At 42.4% G+C, this 19756-nt stretch overlaps 3 protein-coding genes across 4 annotated transcripts in view; 1 reads left to right on the forward strand and 2 right to left on the reverse strand.

Moving 5' to 3' along the window:
- The window catches only part of LOC115367659 (CCR4-NOT transcription complex subunit 3-like), a 37894-nt gene extending 35643 nt beyond the window's left edge, over positions 1 to 2251 (reverse strand). The window contains exon 1 of the mRNA XM_030063503.1: positions 2059 to 2251. The gene's annotated coding sequence lies outside the window, so the exon portion shown is untranslated. The remainder of the gene's footprint in view (positions 1 to 2058) is intronic.
- Positions 2252 to 5224: 2973 nt separating this feature from the next.
- Positions 5225 to 12602, reverse strand: LOC115367915 (coiled-coil domain-containing protein 106-like). 2 transcript variants are annotated; one of them, XM_030063868.1, is made up of 7 exons: positions 12338 to 12602; positions 11954 to 12073; positions 10069 to 10257; positions 7640 to 7771; positions 7218 to 7421; positions 6751 to 6911; positions 5225 to 6069 (listed from the first exon to the last, which is right to left on the reverse strand). In XM_030063868.1, the coding sequence occupies exons 1-7, from the start codon at positions 12375 to 12377 to the stop codon at positions 5914 to 5916; spliced, it is 1002 nt and encodes a 333-aa protein (XP_029919728.1). In that variant the 5' UTR covers positions 12378 to 12602; the 3' UTR covers positions 5225 to 5913. The 2 variants fall into 2 exon arrangements, with proteins under 2 accessions (XP_029919728.1, XP_029919727.1); XM_030063867.1 differs by having other exon boundaries at positions 11954 to 12076.
- A 116-nt stretch (positions 12603 to 12718) lies between these two features.
- tmem238a (transmembrane protein 238a) lies at positions 12719 to 16708 on the forward strand. The gene is made up of 4 exons (XM_030063938.1): positions 12719 to 12907; positions 14847 to 15003; positions 15781 to 15959; positions 16398 to 16708. The coding sequence occupies exons 2-3, from the start codon at positions 14853 to 14855 to the stop codon at positions 15942 to 15944; spliced, it is 315 nt and encodes a 104-aa protein (XP_029919798.1). The 5' UTR covers positions 12719 to 12907; positions 14847 to 14852; the 3' UTR covers positions 15945 to 15959; positions 16398 to 16708.
- Positions 16709 to 19756: the final 3048 nt, after the last annotated feature.

Consider the following 19756-nt stretch of genomic DNA (forward strand, 5'->3'; position numbering starts at 1 on the left):
TTTCAGCAGGAGGAGGATACTTTTTTTTTTAAACAAGGCAGAGCCAGAGGAAAACAAGGAGTTACAGGAGGATGAAAAAACAAACAAACAAACAAACAAACAAACACCTCTGTGCGCCCGGGAAGCGGCAGGGGGCCCTTATGTGATATCAATCGTCTGCGTCCGTTTTCGATAACGGGGTTCTCGCTAACATCACGGGCCGGCGGTCCCCACGGCAGGTTCAGGGGCCCATCAGGCGTCCCTGCAGACGCCCCAAAATGAGTTCAGCGGTTTAACTTTGCTATTACTTTGCTCACAGGGGGGTCGGCACGGCGTACAGGAAACTGCTTTGGTCTTCAGTTTTGCCCGCCCTGCTTTTGTGCTGGACTCGGTTAAGCGCTTCTCCTGCACTGCATTTCTGCAACAAAAATCCCCCTGTAAAACGAAATCTCCATCAAACGAAGGTCTGCAGTGTTCGCATTTAACACGGCAGTCACAGACAGCCATAAACGCCCTTCACCCCCCAATCATTTTGCATGCGTGTGATTTGATTTTTCTCCATTTTGTTGTTTTTTAAACCTGTCCCGGCTGGTAAAGACGCCCTGAATCAAAAAAAAAAAAAAAAAAAAAAAGACACAGATATGAGAGTGAAGTTTGCGAGGCAGCCTGTTTTAGGAATAGGGACGACTGTGACGGACCCACATGACAGCTTTATGTTTTATCGTGATTTATCTCGCCCCGTCTGCGGTACATGTTTCCCAGACGCTTAATCAAAACGTATGGCTTTTTTTTTTTTTTTTTTTCCTGAACCAAAACACAAAAACACACCCGCGTTCCCCTTTAATGTTGCAAACTTTTTTGGGACGCTCGGAGCAGAAGACTGAAGCGGATAAGACAAGACAAGACAAGAAAAAGAGAGAGGGGGAAATTGGTCTTGCCTTGATTTTCACTTTTAAAGGCAATAAACAACATTTTCAAGCGCAGTGCACAATGTTTTTTTTGGTGTAATATAATTTCTTTTTAGAGAATTTATCGCAGTTTCATATTTATTGGTTGCGTGCTTTGTTGTCTGGCTTATGAACTGCACAATGACAATAAACACTTTCTATTCTATTCTTCTCTATTCTGGTTCCCAACAAAGTGTGACCGCATCAGTGGAAAAGGATCACAGCGCTCTAACACACTGAAAAACATATCATCACGTTAATGTCATGTTTACCCACTGGTCCTCATTAAAATCAGGAGAAGTCATGACATATATGAGGGTAAAAATGGTGTCAATGGTGTGTTTAGAGGCGATGAAAGACGGTGGGAGACTGGAGAGTGGACCAGACAGGAAAACAGAGAGAGAGAGGGATGAAAGTCTGACTCCAACAAAGTCCTGATGGTGGAGGAGAAGCATCACAGAGAGAAAGAGAAAGAGAGGGGAAAGGGCTGGCTGACAACACTGCAGCGACTTGACTCAGCAACACTTTCACACACACACACACACACACACACACACACACACACACAGGGTGAGCAGATGAGTTGGTGCTGGGCGCCTGAACTCGAATCCAGAAATGCAGTTTAAGAAGGTTGGAGCTAAAAGTGTGTGTGCGTGTGTGTGTGCGCGCGCGAATGTGTGTATGTGTGTGTGTCACGATCCATACACACACATTAACGGAGGAAGGAAGGAAGCAAGGAAGGAAGGAAGGAAGGGTGTGATGTTTGTGTTGCTGTTTGTGTTTGTGTTTATAAACAATGCGTCCCTCGGTGCCCTCGCGGCCGCGCGGCGTCCCCGAGCCGCCGAGCAGCATCAACATCTGCACTTCCACAACTCCGCACCAAGTTCCCGAGCCAGGCGGCGCGGCGGCCGCCACGCAGCCAAAGTTGTGTTTTTACACCGAAAAACCAAAGTCAAAACAACCGTGTCAAGTTGAGCCGCGTCTCTGGGTCTGTAGCTTTCCGCCGGCTGCGCTATTTGATGTGGGAGACACAATTTGGCAGAGAGAGGGAGAGAGAGAAAGCAGAGAGAGAGAGAGGAGAGGGGGAAAAAAGGCACATAATTAATCACCTTTGGCTCTGCGGTCAGTTTACCTGTTTGTTTCCGCGTCGGGGTTTCTTTCCTTAGGCGCCCCCACTCTGGTGAATCGCGACTGCTTCAGTATAAAACGCTGCTTTTCTTCTTTTTTTATTATTATTAATTCTTTTCGCTAAAACAATCAGTCCGCACATCCAAGATGGCTACCAGGAACACCTCCTCCTCCGATGCCCCTGATGGACGGGAGGCCCGCCCACCCCGCCTGTGATTGGCCCGCCGCCGCGGCTCCCGCCTTCCTACTGGCCGAGCCCCGCCGTCGGTCACGCGAGACAGGTTTACTACATCCGCGCATGTCCCGCTGTGATTGGCTGGTTTTGAAAGGTGAAAGGTGAACCGGAGTTTGGTTTTACGCCCCCCCTCCTCACACCTCCCTCTGTTGGCGGAGCGTCTCCGGGATGTTCACGGTCCCGTCTTTGTTTTGGTGCTTCAGCAACGACAGAACACACAGTGCCGTCTTAAAATATTAAAAATTAAATTAATTTCAATTACTTTTCAACGTTTTTGTCTTTCTCAAACAATCACTGAAAACCCAAAATGTGTTAGGCTGCAAAAAAAAAAAAATAATAATAATAAAAAATAAATAAATAAATAAAAATAAAATAATAATAATAATGATAATAAAGACTAAAAATTAAAAGTGTGTCGCCATATAAAGAGAAATAAGCATCAGGAATATAATTTTCTCTACGCAGCTTAAAATAAATGAATAAAATAAAAACAAATAACCACGTTTCACATAAAAGGACTTATAAAGATACTTTCTGAAATGCTGGAGATGACAAGGAGCTCCAGTTTATGTTCTCCAAAGAAGATGGATTGTTTTGGGATTATAAATTAGGATTATTTAACCGAGTTTGCCAGCCTGTTTGTGTGGAATAGCGCGCCCTCCTTTTTTTAAATTAGAGTTATTTTTCAAGAGAACAAGACACACAGATCTGTGAGACTGTTCAGTCAGATGTTTGACTTCGCCTGCTTTGTCTCTACACTCCTGTCTGACGAGTAAACTCTTTTATTTGCCTCGTCTGTGGCTGTTTTGCATCATTTTATGTGAAGGAATAGAGCCTGAGCATATAATTTATACAAAAAAATACCACTTTACAGTTGATCTCTATGTTGTAATCCCTAAGGTTGAACCTATTATCTTTTATACTCTGAATCAAAAGCCTTTTTATCCATAATTCATCAAAAAGGTTGTTTATTTTCTCCAGCGAGCGCTGCTTCATGTGTAAATATCAAGGATGTGAGATTCTTCATCTTTTTCAAGAGTTGATCCGGAGGAGGAAAACAGATTCATCCAAGGTGCCAGGCATTTTTTTTTTAATTATTATTTAAATTTTATTATACTTGTCTTGTTAAGATGCTGTAAGTTTTCCCACATCATGGATTAATATCTGCTGCAATCTGTGAGGAAAACCGCTTGACGATCAGCCGTTTTGCCCTGAATTTTAGCGACATAAAGACGGTGTGTGTGTGTGTGTGTGTGTGTGTGTGTGTGTGTGTGTGTGTGTGTGCTCTCTGGTTGCAGAGCTGGTCCAGCTGCAGCAGCATCACTGAGGACGGAGCCTCTGGAGCGTCACAGCAGCAGGTCACAGACCACACAATGCAGTTCACGGCTCTGCCACTAGAGGGCGCTGCAGGGCTGGCAGACCGGCAGCATCACACCTGACAGGCTGATGCAGACTTGAGGAGGATAAATCCACCTGAACTCCTCCTGTTACCTTCAGATTGACTAGACTGACCCTCTGGCACTTTAAACCTCCAGTGAATAAGAATAGAGAGTATAAGAATAATTTTTCACCAAAGTGCACCTAAAGCAGAGGGAGCTTTACTGACGATTAAATATGGAATGTTATAGTTCCTTCAGGGTCATCAAAAAACCCCAAAACAAGCCATGATTTACTGGAGCGCTGACACTCCCCCCATAGACTCTTCTTCTCTGGTTCCCGTGACAACCACCTGTAGTCCCCCATTCACACCCCCACCCTCACCTGTTCAATTTATCTCAACTGTTATCACAGTTAGAACCCCATGAATAAAACATATTTCTCACAGGCTGCCTGTCTCCCGCAGTAGACCGGAAAATACTGACAACCTTTTATTCTTCCTTTATTGAAAGTGTTTTAACCTTTTCGTTCAACTGCAAGGTGTTGTGAACCTCGGTTCAAAAATCACTGGTAAAACACAAAGATCCCTCGCACAGTTTAATTCTAAGCAAATTCTCAAGAAGGCATACAAGATCATAAATGATCCTTCACATGTTTTACACCATCAGTTTAACCTGATGCCATCAGAAATGCGTTTTAGACTCCCTGTATGTAAAACCAACAGAAGGAGGTTTGGTTTCATCCCAGAAGCTATCAGACTGGTGAACAACCACAGTGTAAGAAATGGTCAGTTTACCAGTACAAAAATTGACAATTTTTAAATCTTACACTTGCACTTTATGTATTTGCACTTTTATGTCCTCAAATCTTATGTCTCTTATATCTTGTCTTATATCCTGCACGTTTTTGTTTTTTATCTGTCATGATGTAAATTTAAATTGCCCCTTGAGGGACTAATAAAGTATATTGAATTGAATCATTATTTATTTAGAGACGTTAAACACTGAATGAACTCAAAGTGACGCCAAATATAAGAGAGATAACAGGAGGGAGACGTTAGAAATGAGCGATTTTCTCCATCTATCATTTAAGTATTTATTATTTAAATTCAAACCATACATTTAAGTGAGAAACAGTGTAAAGAGTAGGTTTTAATGTTTCATGAAGAATTTCCAGTGTGAAAGAAGTCTCTTGGGTGAAAACTGCAGGGAAACAGGAACATCTGCAGCATCTATCTCCACACTGCACACATTATGTTATTCTAGTCATTGTAAAGCGGCTCTGGAGGTGTCTGAAATCTAAAATATAACATGACGCATATTATTTCTTATTTTCCTCTCTGAACTGTGAGACTGCGAGGTTAAATTCTTTGTGAAAGTGTCTCAGAGGACAAACTGAAAACTCAGAAAACATCAGTATTCATCACACTCTGTTCCATTCCTGAATAATTCACCAGCAACTGAAATAACACAAGAAACAACAGAAACACACCGACTTGGACAAAACATATAATTGGAGCCGGAGACACAGCTGTACCCGTTCCTGCAGGAGCAACACGCCTGCTTTTTTAATCATAAATCATAAATAAACACATTCCACAAAATAAATATCTATTTTTATACACAAACAACTTAAATTTTATATTAAGTGGCAAAATAGAAAACTAAAAAAAAACAAAAACAAAACCTTAATTCTTGTTAACTCTATGTAATTTTTTCACATATCCAAGAGTTTCATTCCAAAATGTGATATTAACTATTTACAAATATGCAAACACTATCAAAAATGATTGCAGGGATAGAATATTACAAAGTAAATAACATTTGTTATATTTCTAACTGTGAACAAGCTCCTGAGGTAGAAAAGTGAATCAGTGCAATTTCCACAATTTCCCATAGAGCTGCCTTGGAGTTGAAAAATAAATGACTGCAGCTACACAAGAAAATCAGGAGAAAAAAGAAAGAAAAAAAAAACGCAAAATGTAATACTGACAGAGGCTGCCGATCTCTCCTCTAAGGACTTTTCCTCCACATTTTGCCGCTCTGTGCCAAAATCCCCGGCCAATAAATCAAATCACATGTCGGCAAAAACCTTTAATCTTCACCCTGAGCTAATCTCAAGCATCAGCACCTGATCTTCTCCCCCCTCATGCTTCTGTGACTGTTTTTTTTTTTTTGTTTTGTTTTTTTTGGAAAAAGAGAGTACAGGACAACGGACCCCAGCTGAGGCGGCGCGGGACGTCCCGGCTCAGTTTCTGAACCGGTAGGAGATGGGCAGCAGCTTGTGGCTCTTCTTCATGCTCTGCACTTTGGCGTGCGTCGGCTCGTCCATGGCCTTGTAGCAGCGCCGCGCGTAATCCAGCAGCTTCTCTTTGGACGCCTCGAACTCGCCCACCTCGGCCACCTGGACCACAAACAGGAGAGTTCAGCGATGCAGAGATTTACGCAAGTCTCACTGAGGAGCGCCCGATACCGACATCAGTACCTTGACTTTCATATCTGCTCCTGAACGATATGTGTTTAATTGCAAATTTCATAAAATATGATGAAATTTACTCCTTAGGTATTAATTTCAGCACCACGGTCCTTTTTTATACTACTACGCTGTCCTCTTCCTCACCTTCCAGCTCCTCTCCCGTCTTAAAACTAAAATCTTTCAAACTTCTCCGCTTTTTTTCTTCTTCCCCACATGAATGCCTCCCGTCTTAATCCTAAATCTAATCTGAAACGTTAAAACTCGCTAACTTCAAAAGAAAATCCTCGAAAGGAAACTGACTATCGAGTTATCCTTTAAGTGAGTTATCAAGTCAAAATGCCAAACATCTGCATTTGATTCATGTGCTAACATGCGCTTGATTTTCAATGTTTCTCATCAGGTTTGTCAGGCCTCATTCACTTTTGACATCGAATAGTTGAAAAGATTCATCGATTAATGGGCTACGTTAGCTGCGGCTCCACAGTTTGCGGAAGTTACGCGACAGGATTTCTGGGTAATCAAATTCACATCATTATCTTGTGCTGCCACACGATAACTGTGAGTCGCTTATCAGCTGCTCCCTGGATTTGAAATCTCAGAGGCTCAGACCTTCTCGGGCGCCACCAGCAGCAGCTCGGCGATGGGCGAGGTGGAGGCCATGGTGTTGCGGTCGACTCCGTGGATCTGGAAGGCTCTGGACATGCTCCTGACCCGCTGGTAGGTGGACAGGATCTTCTTGTAGCGGATCAGCACCCCGTCTGGATCTTTGACTGCCGACACACAGGTGATGAGTGCAAAAACACACACTGAACATAACATGTGAAAAATATCCAGGACTTCCTCCAGGATATTGACTTGTAAGCCCCTTTTGAACAGTGCAGTCCATGTTTGGCTAGATTTGGACCTACATTTCCCAGAAAGACCTGAGATACACCATAAAAGTTTTCCTTTAATATGAAGCAGCATGTTAGGATGTTAAGATATTAAAATAAAAATAAAATCATGTTGTACACGTTCTGAGTCTCTCCTCTGTTGCTCATGGGTCATTCTGCAAGGCCAGGTGACCCGGGACTCACCTCTCTGCCGCTCCCTCCCGTGGGTGATCCTGAAGATCCTCCTCATCTTCACCCTCGACTCGCCGCCGGCTCGGCCTCCTCGCCCCTTCTTCTTGGATCCTTTCTCCACTGACGAGTCCTCGTCCTCTTCCTCCTCCTCCTCCTCCTCCACGTACTCATCCTCTGTGTAGTATTTATCCTCCTCCATGTGGTACTCCTGTTTGACTGCAGCCGGGCAAATAAAGAGTCAAATGAAAAGAAATATATAAAAAACAACACACTGATCGAATCATGTGAGGACCTTTTTTCTGCAGATGCAAAATCAAATTATTTTGTTTTTTACAGAAGGTCAAACCTCTTCAAATGTAATGCAGGAACAAAAAAAGTGTCAGACGGAGGTGTGTGTATAATTTGGATGGGTGTGTGTGTGTGTGTGGCGGTGCCTCGGCGGGGGCGAGGGCCGTCTCCATGCAGGCGTTTGAGCGTCATCCCGGAGCGGGTGGTCATGGGAGAGGGAGGCGAGGGCAGCTCAGGAGGCTGCACCTTCACAGCTCGCTGCGGGTCGGCAGCCCACTCTGTCGCCAAACACACCAAAACAACAAGAACACAGAAGAACAGAAAATATTAGAGATGATAAAACGCAGAGACATGAGTTCTGTCTCTTCCTGCGGCGCTGGGAATCACATCTCCCCAAGACGTTTCACAACGTGTGAAAAATGAGCGGCACACAGCGGCACACACAGTTATTTCTGCATATTATATTATTTTCACTGCTTGTCGGCGGTTCGGCCCAACGACCTTTTTCAAGACATGAGGCCAGACAAAAATAATTTCTGGGTTCCGGTTCCCGACTGAGTGTCCCATTTACCCCCCGAGTCAGGTTATTTTATTGGCCTCTGTGTAAAAATAAAATAAAAAAAATAAAATAGAGGCACTATGCGAGGCAGGGCTTTTATTTTGATCTGTGTTGCACTTGCCTTATTTGTGAGGTTCTCGCGTAACTTCGGAAAATAACTTGCAAATGTAGTGAAAGAGGTGAAACAGTGCCATTGTAGATTTGCAAGTGCAGCAGGCAAACATGACGGGGGATCCGTCATGTTTGCCTGCTGCCCCCACCGTGGAGCTTGGCTCTCTCGGTGGGCGTGATGGGTGTATTCGACTTCAGGTACCTAGCACTGCGATGTGAGCCAGAGACACCTCCCTCTGCTAGTAATAACGCGGCTCCGTCCATTAAAAAGGTGTTAACTTATGCAAATATTGAATTAATTATATTTAAAAAGCAACCCATGCATCGCTTCCGAAAATAAAAAAAAAAGAATAAAATAAAATAAAATCAGTACCTAACCATCCTTCCCATGAATAAATAAAATAAAATAAATCCCCCCTGCCCATCCTTAAAATGCTAAATAAAATAAAAAATAAAATAAAATAAATTCCCTACCTACTCATGCCCTTAAATGACAAGGAACTGGAACCCAAGGTATTTTTTTGTTTGGCCTGAGCTTATCATCAAGTGACTGTCAGTCAGAGGATGATACTAAAAAGATAATAAAACACCAAAAAGAGAACTGGACGTAAAAAACTGCATAAAAACAGCACTGGGTTTGGGTTAGTTTTGTCTGTTTTTAGCCATATTCAGATGGTTGTTTTCGCCAGAATGTGAACTAAGACTTGATGTTACCACAAAAACTTAAACCATACATTCTACTTTAATCTTTTTCTTAAACAACACTCACACCAACACATGGCAACAGCAGGACTTAGCTGGTTTCATGGTGGTATTGTGCTCAGTCTGCTTGTTTAAATAAATCTGATTTACATGCATTTAGCTGCCAGAGTGTCTCCTATCAGGTGAGCAGAGGTGGTTACCTGCCTAGACTGCATTAAGTTGTATTGCATTGCCATATTCATCCATTATTACCATGTGGACTGTGCCACAGCTGCTGACTAGCATCCAATCACAATACACCTTCTTCACAGCAGCCGTTTTGACTTTTATTAAAGCTCTTTTCCGTTTAGGTCTGACAAACCTACGGAAACTGAATGAGTTCATCCCATTCGGTTTCTATGGACGGACCATTTCCGGTGAGCCAACATGCACAAACAGACAGCAGGAGCCCAAAATGGAGCGTAACCTCATTAGTGTCATTAGTAACACCTGAGTTTACCCTGCCATTTCATGTCAAAATGAAAAAAAGTCTACAAAAAACACTTTCGCTCTATTTTTTCAGCTCTACTCTTCATTTATTTCATTTTCAGACAGCTCGGTTATTCTGTTACTTAACCCTAAACTACATGAAGCTGCTCTTTACTGTGTAATGCAGTTTACTCTGTGCATAGTGTAAAAAAAAAAAAAAAATCAATAAATTCCCCAGAAAACTTAGTCCTTTCCCATTTCCCCTACCAATGCAGTCTACTTAATATTATGTGTTAAAATTGTTACCAGCATACAATTATATCATCCCAAAACATGTCCACATGCAATTTTATTACTTTGGTATTTTCATAATTTTTATTTCGACTGCTTTTATTGTGGATCTTAAATGCCGTGTGTCTTTTTTCCTGATGAATCCCATTCATTTTTTCAGCAAAGCCACAATTTCCCCCCAGAGATCAATAACATTCCCTCTGTCGCTGTCGTGTTGCTGTCTTATTGTATATTGTTGTATATTGTACATAGGTTGTATATTGTATACAGGAGTGTTAGATGTACTTTCTATTTTATTTATTTTTTATCTATTTTATTCTTATCTATTTTTTTACTTGCACAGTGCTGGAGTTGTTGCAACTGCATTTCACCGCTGCTGTACCCATACATCATGCATGTGACGAATAAAAATCTTGAATCGTATTGTGGTTGTGGTGGCCTCACCCTCCTGGCTCCTCATGCTGACGATGAGCCGCTCCAGCTGGCAGCGCAGGAAGTTGCGCTCGTCCTCCAGCTCCTCCACGCGCTTCAGCAGCCAGCCGTTCTTCTCCAGGGCCACGTACAGGTGAGTGCGCAGGTTCGAGATCAGGATGAACGGGCTGTACTGGGAGTGAGGCTCCGACACCGCCGGCTCTGGAGCCCGAGGGATGGAGGGGAGGAAGGACATGAGGATGAGGAGAGGAAAAGAGAACAACAGACGGTAGATGAAGCTGATTCTGATGATCTGGACTTGGGATTAAAACGATAATACAGCAGGTTTTGTCTCTGTCTAGTGACATTTAACCAACCGAGTGAGATTATTTCTGCCTCCAAGAAACATTTTCACTCAGTGTCACTTTTAGTTTGTGTTGACATTGTGGAGAATGTGTAAATTCAATTCTATGTTTATTATTGAGGTTGTAGTTTGCAAAGGTCTTGTACTGGACTACATTATATTGAGAGGTGTTTCTAATTTTTTGTCCTCCCTATTTATATAAAATGAGGGGGACAGAATAGTGGAAACACCTCTCAATAAAATGCAGTCCAGTCCAACAGCAGCACTAACTATGAGCTCAATGCCAAACACAGAAGTGAATGAACACCTCTATAACTGTGACAAAAAGAAAAGCTGAGCATTACAGGCAGCAGGAAAGGAAACTTTATGGCAGAACAGCTGGATTGGATTGGATTAGATTGTGCAAGTGGCCACTGAGTGCACTGTGTTGTGTTCACAGGACGTCAGAGACTCGAAGCTGGTGGGTTGTACAGTAATTACAACCTGAGCGGTCCAGCTGGATGAAACCAGGCCAGAAACCTGCAAAGCTGTGAGATTTAATTTGCTTAACAAACGTTGTGTGACTGGAGTTTGTCATCACCGGCTGACTAGGCAGCACAGGATGTTAGCGACTGTTAACTACGAGTTTACATGTCAAAATTTAGAGGTTTAACCATTCAACAAACTGTTTGTGTTGTTCAGACTGATTCAAGGCGATTGCAGTATCTTCAAGAGTGAACGCAGAATATACAATTTACGGCCTGCGAGCCAAATCTGGCCCAACATGAGGTGCTGAGTGGCCTGCGGACCATCTTCTAATTCCCAATAAAAATCTATTTATTCACACAGGGAATTTTAAAGATATATATCACAGTGAGCAAAGCAGTTCAGCAGACGCCTGGGTGTTACTGGACAAGTTGCATATGAGTCTCCCAGCGATGTGTGCAGAGCGCTCGACCAGCGCTGTGACCGGATGTGTTGGCAAAGACGAGCGAGGACGGCAAAACATTTTGCAGGAATGAGGATATTTCTGATCTCATAAGTTGTGTATTTAATGCCAAGAGCCTAAAATCTGCTTTTCACTCTGTGTCTGGTAAGCAGTTGATGTTTATGGTTTTTGTTTATGAATCATTCCAGCATGTGAGAGCGTGCATGATGGAAGAGGCTCCAGCTCGGTGTCTAATGTTGTGTAAACTCTCTGCACCAAACCGTACATGAGTTCAGTTCAGTGTATAAGTCAGTGAATCTGCAAATAAAGACTCTCAAAGAAAGGCGAGTGAAGCACGCAATGTGGTGTTTGCAGTCAGGTCTCCGCTGCCCTGCTGCAGCTCCCACGGCTCCGGCTGCTGCTCGAGTTTCCCTCGAGGAATTTCCCTGGAATTCACACCTGAGCAGCCGGCCTCATGCATTTTCCCCAGCAGATTTTTTTTAAAGAAACAAAAACAAATCAGCACATCGTAAAAAGCTACAGCCTGCTAATCCTGGAGCTGGGGTGCCATCCACAGCACGGTGCCAACGACCACAGGATATCATTGCTGCATCATAAATCTGCTATAGATATGAGCCGCGTCATACCGTCCATCATGTGCTGCCCGTGGCTGAGGTGATAGCCAGGCGGACGCTCCATGCTCTCGTCCAGGGGGAAGGAGACCTCATAGCTGTCCAGATACAGCCCCCCTCCTCCTCCTCCTCCTCCTGCTGACACACACACACACACACACACATACACATTGAACTGGACAGTAATATAGTCTATTTAAGACTGTGTGCATCAAATAAGCCTCATATTTCTGCAGGAACCATCCTGATACTGTTAGTTTTTTCCTGCACTGACCAACTGGAGATGTGAATTTAAAAAAAAAAAAAAAAATGAGGGGAAAACATCAATAGTTACTTCTTATCCCTTAAAAAGTCCCCTAGTTTGTTCTTGCACGCAGGGCAGCGCAGCCTCATCATTACCTGGTGGGTCAGAGTCATCCCTGGCAGTGGGGGGGTTCATGACGCTAAACTCGCTCCAGCAGCCTAATAATCGATACAGATGATTAATAAAAGTTGTTTGAACCGAGAAGTTGTGAGGATGCTGTTATTACAGTCCACGCCCGTCGCTCTGCCGCCGGTGTTTGGTTGAGTTATACTGCCGTAATATCGCCTCAAACTCCGCGCACACACACTCCCGACTCTCTCCGCAGCAATTACCGGATTATAAGTGGACGAGCTCACCAGGTGCGCCTCGGCTTCACGCGTGCGCGCAGGTGTCGCCTAGCCAAATACACGCTGCACATGAATACGTCAGCACGTCATGATGAAAAAGTCAGAAGTTTCACCTTTTTGTCTCCTGTTTCCCACCGTCTTCATTTGGCCCGGCAGGCACGCGGAGGGGTGCGGCGGCGCTGGAATGCGTGCGTGCGTCCAGGTAAATGCGGAAGTAAAGGCGCAAGCCGCAGAGGAAGACGAAGAAAAGTGGCCGCGACAAGTAAAACAAAGGCCTACGTAAAGAGGTTTATGGTGCCGAAGAAGTCATATTAACAGGTAAGTTAAATTAATAAGATGTATTAAGTGTTTGTGTTTTGTCGAGGCATGTAGAAAGAAAAATTGTGCCAAAAATAGCGGCTAACTTGAACCTAATCCTGGCCTGTGTCCGGACGGCAGGAAAAAAAAAAACAGGCTGCTGCACAAGAACTCCATTCAGTCTGTATTTTTAAATACTACACAATAAAATGAAGTTTAAACTGCATTTTGAACACCTGTCAGCCAGCAGCGTGCACAAGTCTATAGCCAATTTAAAAAAAAAAAAACGGTTGCATGCTGGCAGTTTTGCATAGTAATCCACAGTTTGTTTGTTTGTTTGTTTGTTTGTTTTAATCCTAATGTGATTAATTGTTATATTGAGACGAGTTTTTTTTTTTTTATTTTATTTTTTATTGAACGACTAAGATTCAAGGAGACAGGCAGAGGTTTGTAAGAGTTTGGCGTCCTTTTCTGTCATATTTCGAGGCTGAGTTTCCCCAAAAGTGAAATACATGGGTCTCTGGAACTCCTAAGGATATTCAGTTGTTTTTTTTTTTTTTTTTTTTTTTTTTTTTTTTTTAGTACTGGATACCCCTGGGCATAGGGTATGTACTGTATGTTGGCATGGGTGGGTGCGTGGGAGGATACATGTTGGATTTTCATGATGTATTGTGATGTCCTGTATTTGAGGTTTCTATATGCAAAAAACCCAATAAAGGGGAAAAAATTGTTATGTTGAGATAAAGTATGAGGGAGTTTGTGCTGCAGGATGATTAGGATGAGCCTCAAACCACATGGAGGCCCGTCACTCTCCACTGGAAGTCAGATGGAGGTTGAGCCAGTCAAGGTGCCTCATGCCAGTTCCAGGCTTGTGCAGTTATGATGATATGAAATTATACATTTCATTACTGCGTTGTGCACAGTGGCCTGAGCTTTCCCATCTGTCATGGCGTCCCTCTCTTTCTTCTTTCCATCCGGACTTCATTTTCTTATGTTTTTCCTCCTTCTCTGTTATGTCTTGTCCTTGTTTCCCTTTAGGCTATTCATCCATCCCCCCAAATCCCTGCTTTTTATCTGTTTTATTTTGCAGCTATGTTTGAAAGGGACATGTTGAGGTAACATCAGTACCAGGGCTGGACCGATAGGAGTTTCTAAGACACACATATTTTTTGACTGAAGCAGCTGCAGGGATACAACAGGAACCCATTTCTGTCCCTCAAGGCACAGTCTACACAAATTTAGGACAAATTATTGGACCTCAAAGCTAATTATGTCTACTTTTTTTCAGAGCCAAAAAGGTATACATACATACATATACATGTTCCCAAACAAAAATGGTCCATATGTTTACCATTTCCTCTAAATGTTCAGGTACAAGACAGCGTTTGTTCGGCCAAAAACAACAAATTAATAAATGAATACCTAAATAAATGAGGTAAAATATTCACTTAAGGTAGATTTTAACTTGCAGGCCTTGGCTGAGTAGCCTTGAAAAGAAATACATTTTGTAGATTTGTGGATATGAAATAAAGGTAGTGCAATGATTCAGTCAATATTGTAGTTATAATTTAGGAAGAAGACTGGACTGTATCAGGTACAAACCACCAGGGGACAAACAAGAACTGAATGTCAAGGGTGCAAAAGCTGCACCTTAGAGGCCCCAGTGATGAGCTGTCAAACCCCTGAAGGTACAATTATGTGCTTTATTTTCTGAGAGTGTGATATATAAACATTAAAAATCTGACCTTCTCTGTGGAAAGTGGGAATTTCCCCCAGAGTTTTGTCTCGATCAGGGTGGAAAAGTCTGTGAACCAGCATCTCAGTCATCGTGAACCTTTCTTTTGACAGCCAGTGAAAAGAAAGACTGGTGTGTCAGTCAGTTACAGTTTAGCTCCACCTGCTGTTGCTTTCCAGCCGCAGACTGTCATGTTGTGTTGTGTCGTCTGGTTTTCCCTCTCAGGTCAGGATGGCTCTATGTGACGGCCTGTCGCACTGCAAACTGGCTCTGGCCTTCGCCGTGCTGATGGACCTGCTGGGAGGAGCTGCCCTGCTGCTGGGGGTCTTCGCCCCTCTGGAGGTCAAAGGTCAAGACTTTGGAGACTTACTGGTCTACACAGGTGCGATCAGATCAGCTGACCAAGAAAAACTAAAAAAAAAAACTTTCCTTACAGCCAAAACTAGAAACACAAATCCAGCTGCTCTAGGAGGCTGACGGCTGTTCTCAAACATCAACATCTGTACTGACATAGAAAAAAAAAATCTGTGTGAAGGATGCAAAGTGAAATTCATGAGGCACAGCTGTCACCAGTAAACATACTGGTTTGTTGCATGGGCTTACCTTTGATTTGGTCCAGAATCACAATCCAGTTTAATTTGCCAAACAAGCTCATCCACAGGCTCTTATTCCAAGCTCACTGACAAACAGTAAAGTGGAAAGTGGATTGTATTAAAGTGGGGAAGGAGCATTTCTCTCTTACAGCCTTTGAATCTTTCCTTTTCCACACCTGTCCATAAAAATCGGTGTGTGTAAGTTGATTATGGATGACACAAATTTGTGAGAGAAGAACTGAAATCTTGGTTTCACTTTGAGTAATTTGTTCAGTCTTCATAGCAGCTAATGGCGTCCTCAGTAGCCCAAGTCATGCTGTAGTTTGAATCCCTTTTTAAAGTTCCTTTCAGTTTCATGTTAGTTATCATTAGTTTGATGACTTGACGGTGACAGCTGCACCAGCAATTACAGCCAAAAAAACCTTCACAAATTTTGGAACAATGCTGCTCCTCCACCCATCCCCAAAAAGTTGTTTCTTTCCACTAAGTGACATCTTGTTAGCTTACATCTTTTTAATGGCCCGATCCTCTGTTGTGCTCCCAGTAAGATGTGGTTTCGTGTGCAGGGGCGCTGCTGGTGCTCATGTCGTTGGGCGGCTGGGTGCTGTGGTACAGCGGGAACATCGAGGGCCTGACGTCCCGGAGGGAGCTGGGACACATCGGCAGCGCCGTGGACCGACTGGCTCGCAACCTCAGCCGCAAGATCCGCACCTACAGGAGCCACCTGTGAGCCTGGAGCAGCCAGGTGAGGCTCCTGCCGCCCAGGCCTGGAAATGTCTGGAAAGTTAACATGGTCGCCACTAGGTTTTTGAAAAGTTTGAGAATTCAGTATTTAGTCTGAAGTACAGAATACACCGTCGTAACGTCCTAATACATATGAGTTCTCATTTTATTTCATTTATAGACTCGCTGCTATTTCAAAGTAGATTAGAGCAGTGTATTGTTTGGTGTCACGGGGCTTTAATTTGTACTAATTCACAGCAATCAACAACACATCAGGCTGATAGTGGCCTTTGCTGAATATCAGAGCCAGTCACTGGTAATGTGACAATGTGCTGGAGTTTCCTCCCAGACCACAGCTGCATTCATTTTTTTTTCTTTGCAGGTTTTATTTTCCACTTTAATTTTTCAATAATTATTTTTTTTCTCTCTTCCATTCTTTTTGTATATTGATCTTTTACAGGCTTTTTACATTCTCATGGATGGATGATGTGGACAAATGCAGCTTTGGATATTTCCTAATTCATTTCAGTTTAAATCAGTGTAGTGATACCTGGATCTGTAAGTATTAATATACACATAGAAACATGAGGCATAAGACTGTAATGTGTCTGTCAGCCACTAAAAGATGAACGTTACACTTGTTTCCAGAAACATTTCAGTTATGGCAGCACAGCTGCTGTTGTGTTACATTGTCATGCTGCTGAAGTTTTATTGTATGTTTTTTTATTTTTACTGTGAAACATTTCAATAAAACTCTTTTTTTTAAATATGTGGACTGCTTTAATAATTCTCCCCAGCTCTCTTTCAGTTACACAGTCAGGCAAGATTTTAATCAAATCTTCAGTAAAATCAGATGCATTTTATCTAGACATTTTACCCACACATCTACAGGATTTTAAATGCATAGTGGGTTAAGTTTAGGGACTCTCCACACAGTCTGTAAAGGCTCCGGTGCCTCCGTCCTATGGAGGACCAAAAGAGACAGAATGAAATATATAAATACATCTTTAAATAAATACTTAAATGTGGCATTAAATGTGCCATTCATTAAAATACCAGCTCATTTAATGTAAAAACATATATATAATTATTTCACTATTTAAATAATTATTTCATGGACCTGTGTTGCAGTGCTTCATGAATTAATTTTATCTGTCAAACTCACCCATCAAAGTCAGTGGGCGGATCCTAACACCTGATTGGTTACCCGGCACCATAGACATATATACGTAGACGCTGCATCGAGTGGGTTTGCCCGCTGCTGCGTCAACGTCGCCGCCATATTTTTTTTGCAGCTGAAATGTTTGGAGCCCCATTGCTCAGTCGTAACACCGTCGTTCTTTACTAATTTAGAATGAAACATCAGTGGGCGAGGAGGTTTTTGTTCCCAAAAAAAAGTATGAGTGAGAAAGTGATTTTGGGGTTAACGAGTCGATCAGCAGAGTTACATTTCCAAACATTTGCTACATCCTCACAGTTACTCACATTTTTTTTTTTTACCAGCGACTCTTGTATTCACAATGGCAGCCGACGAGAGATGAGCTGAACTCTTTTTTGAACTCTGCTGCAGGAAATTTCCATGGCTTCATTCCCTCTCACAGCTCGGATAATCTCGCTCAGCCATCGCCCAGCCATGGCCCAGGCCAGGGAGTAATGGATTACTTCTAATGGGATTACAGTAATCTCTGCCATTGCAGGAAAACATGCAGTAACTGTAATGGATAATATCACTGTAATCCCATCACAAGTAATCAGATCTGTTAGAGTGGCTGTGAAACAAACAGTAATCAGATTACAGAAAAAAGGGGAATATAATGAACAATAATAAAAAAAAAAAAACAGACCAGTTTTAATTCTAAAAATAAATAAATAAATATAAAAAAAAAAATACATTTGGGGGCTTTAAACACGTAAAGTAATTATTGTAAATGGTTTTCTCCGATGATGATGATGGAGTAAATTTATTTAAACAACAGCAACAAGCAAAATAAATCAAAATATGTTAAAAAATCAGATTGTGTTAGTTTGATGCAGGTACAGTAGGTATTTTGAAATGAAATGAACAAGGAAATGGAAAAAAAACAAACCCAGCTTTGTATTTTTAGTGTGAATGTGTGACTGACAGGTGTTGAGGTGTAAATTCATGTTTGTCCTCCCCTGTGGTTTAACATAATCACACATAATTTACAGCCTAATGCATCAGAGCTTTAGCTTGTGCACTCATTTTAGCTTCATTTGGCTGAAGATGGACCTTCGTGGTGCCACAAATATCAGAAGACGACCACAGGAAGACATTTAGAAGTAAATTTCATGTGTTTTCCCGCAGCTGACCCCTGACCTGAGTTTACCTCAACTGCCCCTGGTCATGTTCTGCTGCTACTGCTGGTAGTGGATTAAAGCAGCCACTTGAGAATTAATGGCTCCTGCTTTCAGGTTATGTAGAAGATGGCGGTCATGGCAACTTGAGGTCAGTGTTCCTCAATGAGTCTGTGACCCCAGTTGCCCCCCCCCCCCCCCCCCCCCCCCCCCCGCCTAAGCAGGGTATTTCCTCGTTCACTGTTTGTACAGCGAGTAATGAGATAATGAGCATGACTGGCATGTTGTCCCCGGCCTTGTTTACATGCTGATGGGCGAACTTGGCTGTCATGGATTATGGGAAAGTGACCGCTGATGTCAAGGTTCAAATTCAGATCTCACAACAAACATTAGTGCTGAAATGTTAAGTCAACTAATTGATCATAACTTTAATCAGCTAATAATATCAGACATTTATTAAAGTAAAACATTTCCTGGTTACAGCTTCACAAATGCTACGATGTGCTTGCTCTCCTCCTTTTTTTTATCACAATAAATGATCATTCTCTGCTTATTCAGAGACTATGTAATAATAATAAAGGGTTTGATCCAATAACCAGTAGATGATTTCAGAATCATCTTGCTGGGAGATTTCAGTGTGTCAGTGCTGGAAATGTCCAATTAGAGTTTTTAGCTGTAACAAAAGGGGCTCCACAAGGATCATATCTGGGCCCTGAATTATTTAGTTTTCTTCTTCGTACTCTTCAACATGCAGGAGATATTTAATTTTAACAGCCCACGTCTAGCCACTCTGAATGGCTGCAACATTGAGAGAGTTACAGAGTAAATATCTAGAATCATCATCACTGGATGAATTATTTGCACATTAAATATCATATTAAAAATCTGACCACCAGAAACAGATCGGCTTTTCTTTGAATTACAGGAAAAAATATAGTTGAGGCAGTTTTTCTATCAGTTTGAGATTATGGTGACGTAATCTACAGATATGCAGCTGCTTCCATTCCTAAACCCCTGAACTCAATTTATCATTCTGTTCCCAGATTCATTATGGGAGATCCCTATGATACTCATCATTGCATTTCATATAACAAAGCTGGTTGGTCCTCTCTGGCACAGGGGCGTGATAATCACTTGTATGTTTTCATCCATAAATCCCTTAATCATCATCCCATATAACACCAACGCCGGACTGGACCACAGGACCGTATCAGACTCTCTCTGCCTATTTATGCTTCCCACTGGGGTGTTATGGACTTGGAAAATCTGCCTTTAGTTTGTGTGCAGCATCTTCATTACATCCTTGAGATCGACTCTCTCACAACCCCAGGACAATTCAAGATTGTGATTTCAAACCACTTAACCTCAGTGTGTCGGCCTTCCGGTCTGATCTGGCTCTCCTGTCATAGTTAGTCCAGATGTTCCCCCACAGTCTCTCTCCTCCTCTCTTTCCTCTCCACCTTCAGCTGTGACTGTGATGTTTTCTGTGTTATGGATGTGGCT

Source organism: Myripristis murdjan, chromosome 11 (genome assembly GCF_902150065.1).
Source record: "Myripristis murdjan chromosome 11, fMyrMur1.1, whole genome shotgun sequence".
Lineage (NCBI taxonomy): Eukaryota > Metazoa > Chordata > Actinopteri > Holocentriformes > Holocentridae > Myripristis > Myripristis murdjan.

What these genes read in the sequence shown, in the direction of transcription:
- tmem238a (XM_030063938.1), top strand. Translation starts at nt 14,853, where the DNA reads ATGGCTCTATGTGACGGCCTGTCGCACTGCAAACTGGCTCTGGCCTTC. An exon ending in AGACTTACTGGTCTACACAG is followed by an intron (nt 15,004 to 15,780) that starts GTGCGATCAGAT and finishes TTTCGTGTGCAG; the next exon opens with GGGCGCTGCTGGTGCTCATG.
- LOC115367915 (XM_030063867.1), bottom strand. Translation starts at nt 12,377, where the DNA reads ATGAACCCCCCCACTGCCAGGGATGACTCTGACCCACCAG. An exon ending in CGGGCAGCACATGATGGACG is followed by an intron (nt 10,258 to 11,953) that starts GTATGACGCGGC and finishes CTCGGGCTCCAG; the next exon opens with AGCCGGCGGTGTCGGAGCCT. An exon ending in CGGCCCTCGCCCCCGCCGAG is followed by an intron (nt 7,422 to 7,639) that starts GCACCGCCACAC and finishes GCCCGGCTGCAG; the next exon opens with TCAAACAGGAGTACCACATG.